This window comes from Amblyraja radiata, chromosome 25, assembly GCF_010909765.2.
Source record: "Amblyraja radiata isolate CabotCenter1 chromosome 25, sAmbRad1.1.pri, whole genome shotgun sequence".
In the NCBI taxonomy this organism is placed as follows: Eukaryota; Metazoa; Chordata; class Chondrichthyes; order Rajiformes; family Rajidae; genus Amblyraja; species Amblyraja radiata.
In genome coordinates, this window is record NC_045980.1 from 30,300,986 (window position 1) to 30,317,937 (window position 16,952).

Consider the following 16,952-nt stretch of genomic DNA (forward strand, 5'->3'; position numbering starts at 1 on the left):
AATACAGACCAAAAAATATTAACTAAGGTCTTATCTAGGAGATTAAGTTTAGTGATCTCTAAATTAATACATTATGATCAAACAGGTTTTATCCCAAAACGTTACTCATCCCATAATCTCAGACGTTTGTTTAATATTATATATTCAAAAAGAATACGAGATACGGAACTAGCGGTTATATCACTAGATGCAGAAAAAGCGTTTGATCAGGTGGAATGGATGTATTTATTTAATATAATGGAAAAGTTTCAATTGGGGGATAGATTTTGTAAATGGGTAAGAATTTTATACTCGAATCCTATGGCAAGAATTTTGACTAACCAAATTTTATCAGCCAAATTCAAACTCTCTAGGGGATGCAGACAGGGATGTCCGTTATCACCCTTATTGTTCGCATTGGTGATAGAACCATTGGCGGAAAAAATTAGATCTGAACCTGAAATATATGGCTATAATACTGATACAACAATTAATAAAATTTCTTTATATGCAGATGATGTTTTGATTTATATTACAAAACCGGAAATTAGTATTCCCAACCTGCTAAACATTATAACTAAGTTTGGTGCATTTTCTGGGTATAGGATTAATTGGGATAAAAGCGAGATTATGCCAATAACAGGAATAAATCTTAATACATTACAACAATACCCATTAAAAGTAGTTACAGACAAACTTAAATATTTAGGGATTAACGTAACTAAAACTCATAACTCATTAATAAAATCCAACTATCCTCAACTATTAGATAAACTTAGAAAAAATATTTTATATTGGAAAACACTGCCTATATCCATGATTGGTAGAATAAGTGCCATAAAGATGGTATTTCTACCGCAGTTGTTATATTTGTTTCAGGCTATTCCTTTTTTTCTTCCGAAAACTTTTTTTAAAAAAATTGATAATATTGTCAATAGTTTTATTTGGGATTATAAAAATCACAGAATAAATAAAAAACATCTATGCAAAGCTAAGATAAATGGAGGATTAGCACTTCCAAACTTTTTATATTATTTTTGGGCTGTTCAGATTAAGAATATGAATTTCTGGTGGGTAAATATGGATCATGAACCGACATGGTTAAATATAGAAAAGGAGGACTGTCTACCTTTCAATGTAGGTTCGATAATTTTTGCACCAACGGAAGTACAAAAAAAATATTATAAAGACAACCTAATAATATATAATAATAGACGTATTTGGAAACAAATAGTTAAGACTCTACACTTGGATAATCTCTCATTTAGATTACCAATTATGAATAATCCATCGTTTAAACCTGCTATATTAGATGGGGGGTTTAAACAATGGGATGATTTAGGAATTACAAGGATAGAACACCTGTATAGAAAAGGAAAATTTCTTTTATTCCAGGAGTTACAAGATATTTATGGATTGTCTCCACAACATTTGTTTAGGTATTTACAAATTAGAGATTATATTAAATCCAATACACAAGATTATAAAAATAAAGAAGCAGGATTGTTAGATGAACTGTTTAATTTATATCCAAATACAGAAAAATTAATAGCCTATATATATAACATCATTTTGGATAAGGAGAATCCAATAACGGAAGTATATCGTCAAGCATGGGAAAATGAAATGGGATTGGCTATAACAAAAGAAAACTGGGAAGAAAGTCTACAACGAATACACCGGTGTTCATTAAACGCCAGACATATACTGATACAATTTAAAGTATTATATAGGTTACATTATTCGAAAACTAAATTAAATAGTATTTTTCCGAATCTCTCCGCTATTTGTGATAAGTGCAAGAAAGCAGAGGCAAATTTAATACATAGTTTCGTTACATGTCCTAAATTGAATTATTACTGGACAGAAATTTTTAAAGTTATTTCTGAAGTCATCAAAGTTAAATTGGACCCTAACCCAAAGCTAATAATATTTGGAATTCCGGATTTACATCTATCACTTACAGTAAATCAAAGAAATTTCTTTGATTACTGTTTAATAATTGGAAAAAAAAATCATATTGAAATTTTGGAAGGGAACATTATCCCCCACAACCAAATGTGGGCAACAGAGATGATGGAGACGTTACATCTGGAAAGAATTAGATTTGTCCTATTGGACAAGTATAATTCTTTTGAACAGATATGGTCTCCATATATACAGTATTTAGAGAAGTAGCTGTTCTTGGCAACACAGCTCGGCGTGCACCCTGCGGGATTTGGTGAGAATAATTCATTTTTATATTGGAATTACATATATGTCTTTATTGATACTATCACTTGTAGTAGTGTTATTAATAATACATATTGTGGTTACTAAAAATTTTTTTTTTTTTTTTTTTTTTTTTTCGTTTCTCTTTTCTTTCTTATATATAATCAAATTATTATTTAATCACTCTCTTAATGATTTATAACTGTTCTATTCTTTCTCTATCATTATTTCTAAAAAAATAGTAGATAAGTATTACTAGTGTTTTACTTAAGGCAAATTGAATTAATTTGATATAAAGTTGTTTGAAGCATTGTAATTGATTACCTTTAATAAAAAAATATATTAAAAAAAAGAATGACAGAACAGGCACAAAGGGCCTATTTTTTATATTTTTGCGTTTGAGATGGGAAGGGGACAATCTTTTGGCTTAGAGGAAAGAATCACCAGAACCATGAAAATTCTGGTGTGGCACAATGGTGCAGTGGTAATAATAATAATAATGGATGGGATTTATATAGCGCCTTTCTAATACTCAAGGCGCTTTACATCGCATTATTCATTCACTCCTCAGTCACACTCGGTGGTGGTGAGCTACTTCTGTAGCCACAGCTGCCCTGGGGCAGACTGACGGAAGCGTGGCTGCCAATCTGCGCCTACGGCCCCTCCGACCACCACCAATCACTCACACACATTCACACACTGGCAAAGGTGGGTGAAGTGTCTTGCCCAAGGACACAACGACAGTATGCACTCCAAGCGGGATTCGAACCGGCTACCTTCCGGTTGCCAGCCGAACACTTAGCCCATTGCGTCATCTGTCATCCCAACTAGTGGTAGAGTTGCTGCCTTACAGTGCCAGAGACCCGGGCTCGATCCTGACCACGGGTCTTGTCTGTACGGAGTCTGCTCGTTCTCCCCGTGACCTGCGTGGGTTTTCTCGGAGTGCTCAGGTTTCCTCCCACATTACAAAGACGTACAGGTTTGTAGGTTGTGTCAGAAGGAACTGCAGATAGACGCAAAAAGCTGGAGTAACTCAGCGGGACAGGCAGCATCGCTGGAGAATAGGAATGAAGACCCTTCTTCAGACGGAGAGTCAGGGGAGAGGGAAACTGGAGATATGGAAGGGTACAAAGACAGCGTAAGGAACTGCAGATGCTGCTTTGCACCGAAGATAGACACAAAATGCTGGAGTAAGTGCCTGACCCCCTGAGTTACTCCAGCATTTTGTATCTATCTTCGGGATCGGCTTCGGTAAACTTGTAAATTGTTGCTAGTGTGTAGGATAGTGTTAGTGTATGGGGATCGCTGGTCGGTGTGGATTCGATGGGCTGAAGGGTCTGTTTCTGCGCTGTGTGTCTAGAGTCTAGTTGAGTTCTGAACAATGCAGCCTAACATGGGGTTAAAATACTTGGAGCTTCCCCTGTGCAAGTCTTTCAAGGACAGACTCGGCTGTCCTTGACAGTGTGTCTACTGGATAGACTCGGATTGTACTCGCTAGAATTTAGGAGATTGAGGGGGGATCTTATAGAAACTAACAAAATTCTTAAGGGGTTGGACAGGCTAGATGCAGGAAGATTGTTCCCGATGTTGGGGAAGTCCAGGACAAGGGGTCACAGCTTAAGGATAGAGGGGAAATCCTTTAGGACCGAGATGAGAAAAACATTTTTCACACAGAGCGTGGCGAATCTCTGGAACTCTCTGCCACAGAGGGTAGTTGAGGCCAGTTCATTGGCTATATTTAAGAGGGAGTTAGATGTGGCCCTTGTGGCTAGGGGGATCAGGGGGTATGGAGAGAAGGCAGGTACGGGATACTGAGTTGGATGATCAGCCATGATCATATTGAATGGCAGTGCAGGCTCGAAGGGCCGAATGGTCTACTCCTGCACCTATTTTCTATGTTTCTATCAACAATTGAACGGAGTGCTGCCCCATCTGCATTTGAAGGCACCGAACAGCCTGGGGGCACGTATGTGAGGGGCAGTAACATGTTAAAGATGGGGAGAAAACCAAAAAATAAAGACATTTGTAATGGGAGATCTGCACCACACTTATTTGATACAAATACATCGATAGATGCTCCTGAACACATCATCAGTGATGTAACCTGGGGTCATTGGGTGTTTCGGGTCTTTCAACATCAGACACCCTCACCCAGGCGACCCAGCCGTGGTTGATCAGAGCACGACTTGTGTTCAGGTGGCATTCGCTCCTCCCCATGGACCTCCTCTCCTGATCCAGAGCCATCTCGAGGCCTTCTCCGGTGGTGTTCTTGATGGCCCTTCTCCTCGCCACTCCGTTGATGCCCAGTGCACTCAAGGCTTTGTAGAGCGATTGCCCTGCAAAACCTCTGCAGCCAACCTCGATGGGCGTACACCTTGCCTTCCAGCCCTGCTTGCGGCAGTCTATGACCAGTTCTTCATATTTGGCCATCTTCCTCACTTAGAACACTCTTGGCCTGAAGCGCTGTTCCATCTCACTTCAGGGCTGCAAAGCTTCTTCCACTGATTCCCTCTTTATCCAAGGTACACAAAAATGCTGGAGAAACTCAGCGGGTGCAGCAGCATCTATGGAGCGAAGGAAATAGGCAACGTTTCGTCCCGAAACGTTGCCTATTTCCTTCGCTCCATAGATGCTGCTGCACCCGCTGAGTTTCTCCAGCATTTTTGTCTACCTTCGATTTTCCAGCATTTGCAGTTCCTTTTTAAACCCTCTTTATCCAAACCTCCTGAGGTCCACTTATTCCAGTTCGACAGGAAGATGGAGCAGTTTCTGTTTCGCCTCAAGCCACCTGAACGGTTTTTTGCATTTCCTAAAAATGGACCCGTTGCCACGGCAACATACCTGCCGATTCCGGCCCAGTTTCCTCGGGCAATGACAAAAGGAGCAGCTGAAAGCTAGGCCAAGGGCACGGAGAGGGCAGATGGGAACGGTTTTGCTGTCAACCCGCTGTGCAAACCCCACTAGTCACCGAATGAACCGAATAACGACAGCAAACTCAACATTTATTCCAAGAGGGCTTGTATACAAAAACAGGGATGTAATGGTATTGTATTGTATTCAATTTATTGTCATTTTCTCATATTAGAGACGACAAAATGAATTTTCCTCACAGTCAAGTAACATAAAAATAAGTAATAAATAAATAAAACATATTAAAAAAAAAATTTTTAAAGCACAAACACAGAAGTCCACGACACAACACAACCACAACACAACACAGTGGCGCCAAAGTTGAGGAAGGAACCACAGTCCAGCTCTATGGTTGAGGCTCTATAAGGCACTGGTCAGGCCGCATTTGGAATATCGTGAGCAGTTTAGGGCCCCATATCTGAGGAAGGAAGTGCTGGCTGGCTCTGGAGAGGGTCCAGAGGAGGTTTACAAGAATGATCCCAGCAATGAGTGGGTCAGCCCATGATGAGCGTTTGTCGGCACTGGGCCTGTACTCGCTGGAGTTTAGGAGAATGAAAGGGGGACCTCATTGAAACGTACAGAATAGTGAAAGGCTTTGGATAGAGTGGATGTGGAGAGGATGTTTCCACCAGTGGCAGAGCCTACGATTAGAGGTCACAGCCTCAGAATTAAAGGACGTTCTTTTAGGAAGGAGATGAGGAGAAATCTCCATGGTCAGAGGGTGGGGAATCTATGGAATTCTTTGCCACAGAAGGCTGTGGAGGCCAAGTCAGTGGATATTGTTTTAAGGCAGAGATAGATAGATTGTTGATTAGTATGGGTGTCAGGGGTTATGGGGAGAAGGCAGGAGAATAGGGTTAGGAGAGAGAGATAAATCAGTCATGATTGAATGGCAAAGTAGACGTGATGGCCTGAATGGCCTAATTCTACTATTCCCTATGACCTTATAGAAAATAGGAGGCCATTCAGCCCTTCGAGCCAGCACCGCCATTCATTGGGATCATGGCTGATCGTCCCCTATCAATAACCCGTGCCTGCCTTCTCCCCATATCCCTTGACTCCACCAGCCCCTAAAGCTCTATCTAACTCTCTCTTAAATCCATCCAGTGACTTGGCCTCCACTGCCCTCTGTGGCAGGGAATTCCATAAATTCACAACTCTCTGGGTGAAAAAGTTTTTTCTCACCTCAGTCTTAAATGACCTCCCCTTTGTTCTAAGACTGTGGCCCCTGGTTCTGGACTCGCCCAACATTGGGAACATTTTTCCTGCATCTAGCTTATGAATGAATGAATTGAAGACTTTATTGCCACATGTGACAAGTCACAGTGACACTCTTTGCTTACACACCCAAGGTATGCAAATAGTTGCCACCTAAGGGCAAATAACCTGCAAACCCGCACGCCTTTGGGAGGTGGGTGGAAACTGGAGCGCCTGGAGAAAAACCCACGCGGTCACATCAGAAAAATACCCACCGCGGAAACTCCAGTCAGCACCTGAGGACAGGATCACACCCGGGTCTCTGGCGCTGCGAGGCACCAGCTCACCCAGCTGCGCCATCGTGCCGCCCTTTTAAATGCTTTCATCAAATAAACCGCATGCTTCCTGTCCATAAACACACCAACGTGACATTTCCTTGTCAGGTTTTGTGTGGGCTCTTACCTGAGTAATGATGGGTTTGAGACCCGGAAGACTGAAAGGCTTCTGAAGAAGGGTCCCGATCCGAAACATCACCCATTCCTTCCCTCCAGAGATGTTGCCTGTCCCGCTGAGTTACTCCAGCATTTTGTGTCGAGACTGAAAGGCTGCCACTTTGGCACGGCAGGTAGTGCTGCTGCCGCACACCTCAGGTGGCCTCGGGCAGCATGGCCACCCGCTGCCCTCTGGTGCTGTCGGTGTGGAGTTTGCACGTTCTCAGTTCCACCACACGTGTTTCCCCTGACATTCCCATTGATGCGGTAATTTGGCCCGTTAATTGGTTACTGTAAATCGCCCGGAGTGTAAGTGGGTGTTAGGCGAATCAGCATGGAGCTTACTGGCATGTGAGGGAGTGGAGCTTACGGGGAAACCAACGGGGATTGGGTTCAGGGGATTGCGTCGAGAGCTGGCATGGACTCAATGGGCCGAATGGCTTCCTTCCCTGTGAGGACAGAATATGAAAATGCTTGTGTTATTGATCGTACCTGATCTTTCTCCCACAGCACATCCAACTTGTTCTTTTCAATGGCATTTTTCACGAAGCGGATGTCGTACTGCTCGATACGAAAGTTCAGGTCGCCAAACCAAAACACAACGCTGTACAGAAACACAACGGAGCAACAGCTTACCAGAAGGATCGCAGAGTGGCTCCTTCACTCCCCCCCCCCCCCCCCACTATTGTTTTAGAGATACAGCGATGAAACAGGCACCGGCCCACCAAGTCCGCGCCGACCAGCGATCCCCCGTACACTAACACTACCACAAAATCGTAAGTGATAAGAGCAGAATTAGGCCATTTGGCCCATCAAGTCTACTCCACCATTCAATCGAGGCTGACCTATCACTCGCTCCTAACCCCATTCTCCTGCCTTCTACCCATAATGTTGGTTCACATGCTTGATCAATGGTGCTTCATCATTAATGTTTTATTATTATTAATGTTTAGTGTTTTCTGAGTCATTCGTAACTGTCACCGTATGTCATGTTGTTACTTGTGGGCAAATTCCTTGTATGTGAATCCTTCGCCAATAAACTTACTTACTTACTTACTTGGTGCGTATCCTACACAATAGGGACAACTTACAATTTTATCGAAGTCAATTAACCTGCAAACCTGCACGTCTTTGGAGTGCGGGAGGAATCCGGAGCACCCGGAGAAAACCCACGCGGTCACACAGGGAGAAAGAACAAACTTCGTACAGACAGCACCCGTTGTCAGGATCGAACCCGGGTCGCTGGCGCTGTAAGGCAGCAACTCTACCGCTGCTCCACCGTGCCGCCCTTTCTTCGCCTCTTTGCTGCTTTTAAATTCCATCAGATCTTTCCTAACCTTTCTCTGTGACTTCCACCTGCACCAATTCCCAGGTCATCATCTCGGCACGTCTCAATCTGCGACCACGCGTCCTGTATCATTTAGTTTAGTCTAGAATCATAGAATCATACAGCATGGAAACAGGCCATTAGGCCCATCTTTCCCATGCTGACCAAGATGCTCCATCTAAACTAGCCCCACCCCCCGTGTTTGGCCCATGACCCTCGAAACCTTTCCTGTCCACGCATCTGTCCAAATGTTTTTTAAATGTTGTTATAGTACCTGCCTCAAGTACCTCCACTGGCAGCTCCGTACAGACAGCACCCGTAGTCAGGATCGAACTGAGTTCGCTGGCATTGTCAGGCAGCAACTCTGCCACTATGCCACCATTGAGCAGCCCACCAGTGTCAGCACTGAGAGTTAGCAGTGATGCATCAGTGGATGATAGCAGTAATGCATTATTGTTGGCAGTGATGCATTAGTGGGTATCAGCAGTAATGCATTATTGTTGGCAGTGATGCATTAGTGGATGATAGCAGTAATGCATTATTGTTGGCAGTGATGCATTAGTGAGTATTACCCGTGAGGCATTAGCGAGCGTAAGTCGTGCTGCATGAGTGGGTGTCAGCAGTACTGCATTAGGGTGTTGCGGTACTCACTCGTGGTCGAGGACGCCGCTGGCGAGGGGGCCGTTGAACTGCTGCAGCTGGAGGATGCTCTCAAAGTCGTCCATGCGCTGCTCAGCATTCTCCATGTGAGCGGGCAGGTGGCAGTTGAGGAAACAGATCATGTGGCCGCACAGAGACAGCCTGGCGCTCACCCCTCCCTTGTTCCCCTGCGGCACAAGGTCCAAGAACACAGACACTGACGTCAGCACTTCAGTCCCGCGCGTTCATAAGCCCGTAAGTTGTAGCAAGTTGTAGCAAGTTTCCTCCGCCATTCAATCAATCGTGACTGATCTGAATGACCCAATGATGGTCTGAAGAAGGGTCTTGACCCGAAACGTCACCCATTCCTTCTCTCCAGAGATGCTGCCTGTCCCGCTGAGTTACTCCAGCGTTTTGCTTCTATCTCTTCGGTTTGAACCACCATCTGCATTTCCTTCCTACACATGGCTGATCTATCTTTCCCTCTCAACCCCATTCTCCTGCCTTCACCCCAGAACCCGTGACATCCTTACATGTCATTAAGCAGGAAAGAGTGCAGAGAAGATCTACGAGGATGTGCCAAGAAGGAAATGTAAGGGTGATGGATGGTCAAGATATGGATTAGGTTGGGTAAATGCATTGAGTCTTTTACCCAGAGTAGGGGAATTAAGAACCAGAGGATTTGGGTTTAATGTGAGTGGGGAACATTATAATAGGAACCATAAGGGCAACATGTTTCACACACACAGGAAGAGACTGTCCCTGACTCTGGAGCTTTGGAGGACTTTGGTTAGGCCGCATTTGGAGTCTTGTCTACAGTTCTGGTCACCCCATTACAGGATCTGGAGGCTTTGCAGGCTCAATAGACAATAGACAATAGGTGCAGGAGTAGGCCATTTGGTCCTTCGAGCCAGCACCGCCATTCAATGTGATCTTGCCTGATCATCCCCAATTCCTGCCTTCTCCCCATATCCCCTATTTTTAAGAGCCCTTTCTAGCTCTCTCTTGAAAGCATCCAGAGAACCTGCCTCCACCGCCCTCTGAGGCAGAGAATTCCACAGACTCACCACTCTCTGTGAGAATCCACAGGCTCACCACTCTCTGTGAGAATCCACAGACTCACCACTCTCTGTGAGAATCCACAGACTCACCACTCTCTGTGAGAATCCACAGACTCACCACTCTCTGTGAGAATCCACAGACTCACCACTCTCTGTGATAATCCACAGACTCACCACTCTCTGTGAGAATCCACAGGCTCACCACTCTCTGTGAGAATCCACAGGCTCACCACTCTCTGTGAGAATCCACAGACTCACCACTCTCTGTGAGAATCCACAGACTCACCACTCTGTGAGAATCCACAGACTCACCACTCTCTGTGAGAATCCACAGACTCATCACTCTCTGTGAGAATCCACAGACTCACCACTCTCTGTGAGAATCCACAGACTCACCACTCTCTGTGAGAGTGAAAGGGTTTTACGTAACCCCAGTTTCCCCCTCTCCCCTGACTCTCAGTTCTGAAGAAGAGTCTCAGCCCAAAACACCACCGACTCCCTTTCTCCAGAGACGCTGCCTGTCCCGCTGAGTTACTCCGGCACTTTGTGTCAATCTTCAGTGTAAACTGCACTGTGTTGTCAAGTGTGCGTCACAGAATAGGTCTAACTGCCTGCAAACAGTAATTAGTGCCTGGGCTCATGTTCACAGCTCTGGCTTAACGAGCTGCTTCTTGTGTCATGAGAAGAGAACAATGTGAATGAGCAGATTACCACGTGTAGTCATTGAACTAATGCACCATGAGAAACGATCGGTTATCACCAAGTAACAGTGATTGTTGACATTCTGAAAGCAAAGCCAACCTCTGGATGCTTCACTGCTGACTGCATAATGAATATCTTGCTGAGATCCATCTTGGAGCTCATTTAAATTTTTTTGTGTGTAGGAGGGAACTGCAGATGCTGGTTTCGACTGAAGATAGACACAAAATGCTGGAGTAACTCAGCGGGACAGGCAGCATCTCTGGGGAGAAGGAAGGGGTGACATTTCGGGTCTTAAGAAGGGCCTCGGCCTGAAACGTAACCCATTGCTTCTCTCCAAAGCTGCTGCCTGTCCCGCTGAGTTACTCCAGCATTGTGTGTCTATCTTTAGTTTTGTTCTTTATTGTTTCATGATGGAGTGGGAGGAAAGTTTGGATATTTTAGGAACTGGAGCATTGCTGGTGATTGGAGTCTCTGTTGAAGTCACAATCAACGAGATGTATATGTATCAGATGTATCTGCTTCATATACACAATGCATATACCTGATATTATATATATGATTCATATATATGAGGCAGACACATCAGCTTCATATACACCAAACCAGTTTAACTTCTGTTCACCTACAGTCGACAACATAAACATACGTAATTTTGTACATGAGACTATGAGAGGCACAGATAGGATAGACATAATGTGTAGGAAGGAACTGCAGATGCTGGTTTAAACTGAAGATAGACACAATAAAGCTGGAGTAACTCAGCGGGACAGGCAGAGAAGGATTCAGGTGGAGACCCTTCTTCAGAATTAAGGCATAATTTACAGAAAGGATGTGGAGGCTTTGTAGAGGACACACAAGAAGTTTACAAGAATGTTGCCTGGATGAGATGGTTTCAGCTTCATGGAGAGATTGGATAAACTGGGATTGTTTTCTCTGGAGCGTCAGAGGTTGAGGGGAGACTTGGTAGAGGTATATAAAATGATGACAGTCACAATGGTGTACTGTGGCTCACTAGGATGAGACTCAGGCACACAGACTAAGCCCCGGTTCGACCCTGACCTTGGGTGCTGTCTGTGTGGAGTTTGCACGTACGCCATGACCGCGTGGGTTTCCTCCTGGTGCTCAGGTTTTCTCCCACATCTCAAAGGCATGCGGTTATGTAGGTTAACTGCCCCCAGTGTTCAGGGAGTGGATGGGAACGTGGGATAGCATAGGACCAGTGTGAATGGGTGATCGATGGTCGGCGTGGGCTCGGTGGGCCGAAGGGCCCGTTCCCATGCTGAACCTCCGAACTCTTAACTAAATAATTCCTCCAAAGACATCTATCCGTTTGAATCGTGATGCTTACCCAGTATCCACCAAGTCCAGTCCTGGTGCAGTTGGTCTGGATATCTTGCAGGCTTGGCAGCAGATAGTATTTGACAAACACCAAGAGTAACTGTCCTTGCATCCTCTCAGAGGTTACCTGTGTCAGGAGGAAATCGAGATGTTTTTAACCATAGCGATATCCATCAATGTTATATTAGAAAAAAAAAGAAAACATAGAAAATAGCTGCAGGAGGAGACCTTTCGGCCCATCGAGCCTGCACTGCCATTCAATATGATCATGGCTGATCTTCCAAAATCAGTGCCCAGTTCGTGCTTTCTCCCCATATCCCTTGATTCCGTTAGCCCCAAGAGTTAGATCTAACTCTCTCTTGAATACATCCAGTGAATTGGCCTCCACTGCCTTCTATGGCAGAGAAGTTCACAGATTCACAATTCTCTGGGTGAAAAAGTTTTTCCTCATCTCAGATTCACTAGATGAGTAACACTACCTGTTATTTCATTTTAACATAGAGATGACACTGGAAAAAGAGGAAGTACGGTTACTTATGAAGCACCTTCCATGGCCACGATATGTCTCACAATGCGTCAGTCATTTGGAGCATTGCGTGCAGTTCTGGTCAGCCCATTACAGGAAGGACGTGGAGCTTTGGAGAGGATGCAGAGGAGGTTTATCAGAATGTTGCTTGGATTAGGTTTCAGTTTTAAGATTAGTTTAGTTTAGAGATACAGCACAGAAACAGACCATTCAGCCCACGCCGACCAGCGATCCCTGTACACTAGCACTATCCTACACACTATGGACAATGTTAACAATTTTACCAACGCCAAATTAACCTACAACCTTGTACGTCTTTGGCGTGTGGGAGGAAACCGGAGTAGCGGGGAAAGCCCACGCGGGTCACGAGGAGAACGTACAAACTCCACACAGACAGCACCCTTAGTGAGGATCGAACCCGGGTCTCTGGCGCTGTAAGGCAGCGCCACCATGCCACCCTCTTACCAAGGGAAGTCGCGAGGGCCAATACAATCACTTGTAACGAATTGTAATATACAATTTAAACTTACCAACACGTAACCAAAGGGACTAAGAGTGTCCATAAAGAGCTCACTCCACTGGTCGGTGAAGATGGCATCCTTCAGTCTTTTATTAATCATGGAGTTCACTTCCTGTAAACTTCAAGCACAAACACAAGACAAGTTATAGTAGTGTAGGAAGGAACTGCAGATGGTGCTTTACACAAAGTGCTGGAGTAACTCAGGCAGCATCTATGGAGAAAAAGAATAGGTGTCCCTAGATGCTGCCTGACCCGCTGAGTTACTGCAAGCATCATGTTTTAATATGATGTGTATCCCCAACACGGGGACTTGAAGTTGCTGTCAGATTTTCACCCAAAGACTCTAATCCTCCGACCACATTGGTACTCTGAAACGATATCATGTTTAAATTTAGAAAAAATTAGGAGTGACGTTGTTGAACCCTTGGTTAAATTTGATAGGACTTGGGGAAGCTTTATTCAACATTATCGCACGATATAAATTGTCCCCTCTCCAACTGTTATAATAATTATTTTACCTTTATACTGTGGAACGGTCTTGACGACAAACAGGGACTTAAATTGTTGAAATTCTTTGTAGCCCAGATTCTGTTTTGCTTTTTTTTCCCTCTAGTTTAGGGGGTTTTGTTTTTCTTTTTTTTTTTGTTTTTCTCTTTTTGTTTTTATATATACAAGTTCTCTTTTAAACACTTAACTATATTTACATAGAGACCGGGAGGTCTATACTCACTGGACTCATATTTAGATTATATCTATTAATGTAATCCTGATTCCTATGTATCAATATCATTGTTGTGTTCATCATTATTTATTTATTTTTGTTTTGTTTTTGTTTTTTTGAAAAAACTAATAAAAAGATTTTAAAAGAAAAAAAAAACTATTTTAAAAAAAAGAAAGATTTTCACCCCCTCTCCCCCGTGATTCGTTCCATGTGTAGGTTTAGTTTGGTTCAGTTTATAGATAGAGCGCGGAAACCGGCCCTTGGGCCCACACAGCCATCAAACACCCGTACAATGATTCTATGCTATGCTAGCCCACCCTGTGCATTCGGGGCAATTTGCAGAGGCCAATTAACCTACAAACCTGCACGTCTTTGAAGCGTGGGGGGGAAACCGGAGCACCCGGAGTAACCGGAGCACGCGGTTACTGGGAGAACGTACAAACGCAATACGCATTTCACTACACTAATTGGTGTATGTGACTAATAAAGAACCTTTGAACCTTTGAGTCCATGCTTCGGTAAAATTGTAAATTGTCCCTAGTGTAATGGTTAGTGTTTGCGCATGGGGGGGATCGCTGGTCGGCGCGGACTCGATGGGCCGAAGGGCGTGTTTCCGCGCCGTTTCTCTCAAAGTCTAAATTCCGAAGACTCTTTCATAACATTGCAAGGCTGGTCTCAGACCCCTGGATATTTGTCCTTCGTGGACCCGACATTAAGCCGCGGTTTACCTGACCTGCTCCAGTCAGAGAGTTTGGGTAGAAACTTTAAGGTGCATCTTTAAGTTCTTGGAACGGTGCAGAGTTTTTAGCAAAATGGCTGGGGGCGCAGCAGGCAGGTTGAATTAATTAAAACAAACAGCGTGAGGTTTTGTGACAATTTTAAAGGCCGTTTTCAAAGGAGTAGCAGGGAGCCAAACCTGGAGCAGATAGCTGCACTGCGGAAGAAAGAGATCAAAAGCCCAGGAGTTTAATTGTGCACTTTCCGATGATCCAGGATTACAAGCAGCAAATAAACAAAAGTTCGCTGGCGACTTGGGGACAGAACCTGGCAAATTGTTCAGTGTAGAGAAGGGGGCAAATTTAGAGACACAGCGCCGGAGACAGGCCCTTCGGCCCACGGAGTCCGCTCCGACCAGAGATCCCCGCACACTAACACTATCCTACACACACTAGGGACAATTGTATACTTTTACCAAGCCAAATGACCTACAAACCTGCATAGAAACATAGAAAATAGGTGCAGGAGTAGGCCATTCGGCCCTTCGAGCCTGCACCGCCATTCGATATGATCATGGCTGATCATCCAACTCAGTATCCCATCCCTGCCTTCTCTCCATACCCCCTGATCCCTTTAGCCACAAGGGCCACATCTAACTCCCTCTTAAATATAGCCAATGAACTGGCCTCAACTACCTTCTGTGGCAGAGAACTCCACAGATTCACCACTCTCTGTGTAAAAAATGATTTTCTCATCTCGGTCCTAAAAGACTTCCCTCTTATCCTTAAATTGTGACCCCTAGTTCTGGACTTCCCCAACATCGGGAATAATCTTCCTGCATCCAGCCTGTCCAACCCCTTACGAATTTTGTAAGTTTCTATAAGATCCCCCCTCAATCTTCTAAATTCTAGCGAGTACAAGCCGAGTCTACCCAGTCTTTCTTCATATGAAAGTCCTGCCATCCCAGGAATCAGTCTGGTGAACCTTCTCTGTACTCCCTCTATGGCAAGAATGTCTTTCCTCAGATTAGGAGACCAAAACTGTACGAATACTTTTACCAAGCCAAATGACCTCCAAACCTGCACGTCTTTAGCGTGTGGGAGGAAACCGAGAAAACCCAACGCAGGTCATGGGGAGAACGTACAAACCCCACTCACACAGTCAGCACTCATGGTAGGGATCGAACTCGGGTCACTGGCGCTGTAAGCGCAATAAGGCAGCAACTCTACCGCTGCGCCACCGCGCCACCCTCGTGCACTTTGCGCGGCGCTTGATACCGGCTCCCTCAGTAAAAATATACACATCAGAAAAGCACTGGAACGATTCTGAACACAAGGATTATCTCATATACACAAACTCCTGTTCAAAAAACAGACACTCCAAGAGGAAACAAGAGCGAACATGGGGAGTAGAGAAACATTGAGCAGCAAGCAGCATGGCAACGCAGCGGTAGAGTTGCTACCTTACAGCCCCAGAGACCCCGGTTCGATCCTGACCACGGGTGCTGAATGTACGGAGTTTGCACGCTCTCCGCGTGACCGCGTGGGTTTTCTCCGGCGGCTCCGGATTCCTCCCACATGCCAAAGGCGTGCAGGTTTGTAGGTTCAATGGCTTTGTTAGAGATTGTAAATGTCCCCTGTGTGTAGGGTAGTGTTATGCCCCTGTCCCACTTAGGAAACCTGAACGGAAACCTCTGGAGACTTTGCGCCCCACCCACGGTTCCCGGAGGTTTTTGTCAGTCTCCCTACCTGCTTCCACTACCTGCAACTTCCGGCAACCACCTGCAACCTCCGGGAACCGCACGGAAACCTTGGGTGGGGCGCAAAGTCTCCAGAGGTTTCCGTTCAGGTTTCCTCAGTGGGACAGGGGCATAAGTGTATGGGGTGAGCGGTGGTCAGCACTGACTCGATGGGCCGAAGGGCCTGTTTCCACGCTGTATCTCTAAACTAAACTAAATTCCAGCAGCCTGTGGTGGGATTAGCACTGCTAATTCAGGGGGAACTACTCTCAAATGCATTCAGCGGGAGGGAGACGGCTGTGGGTGGGAAATGGCAGCAGCAGGCTTTGTTAACATTATTTCTGGAATAGGAAAAGCTAGAAACAATCACAAATAACTACAAATGTATTCCTGGCATTTTTTCCATCAGGAATAGACAATGGTGTAACAGTAATTACTAGGGGTGGGTCCATAGTCAGCTTCTGGGGAGAACAGACAAGTTAACACTTAAAGTGGGAGCATTTATATTCTGGTGTAGCTGCTGTCTCACAGCACCAGGGACCCGGGTTCGATCCTGACCTCGGGTGCTGTCCGTGCGGAGTTTGCACGTACATCCCAAAGAAGATAGGCACAAAAAGCCGGAGTGATCCAGCGGGGCAGGCAGCATCTCTGGAGAGAAGGAATGGGTGACGTTTCGGGTCGGGACCCTTGTGACTGAGAGTCACGGGGAAAGGGAAATGAGAGATAGGGACGATGATGTAGAGAGGTACAGCACAATGAATGGACGATATACAAAAAAAGCGATGATACAGGACACAGGCTGTTGTTAGCTGTTTGTTGGGTGTAAACGAGAAGCTGGTGCGACTTGGGTGGGGGAGGGATGGAGAGAGAGGGAA

The 16,952-nt window shown here is 45.0% G+C and overlaps 1 protein-coding gene across 2 annotated transcripts in view; it reads right to left on the reverse strand.

Annotated features, from left to right (window-relative positions):
* The window catches only part of inpp5j (inositol polyphosphate-5-phosphatase J), a 67,926-nt gene that overhangs the window by 14,098 nt on the left and 36,876 nt on the right, over positions 1-16,952 (reverse strand). For both annotated transcript variants that reach the window (XM_033043694.1, XM_033043693.1), the window contains exons 4-7: positions 12,912-13,020; positions 11,866-11,982; positions 8,767-8,942; positions 7,281-7,392 (exon numbers count right to left, since the gene is read on the reverse strand). In XM_033043694.1, coding sequence (XP_032899585.1) covers positions 7,281-7,392; positions 8,767-8,942; positions 11,866-11,982; positions 12,912-13,020 — 514 coding nt within the window. The remainder of the gene's footprint in view (positions 1-7,280; positions 7,393-8,766; positions 8,943-11,865; positions 11,983-12,911; positions 13,021-16,952) is intronic.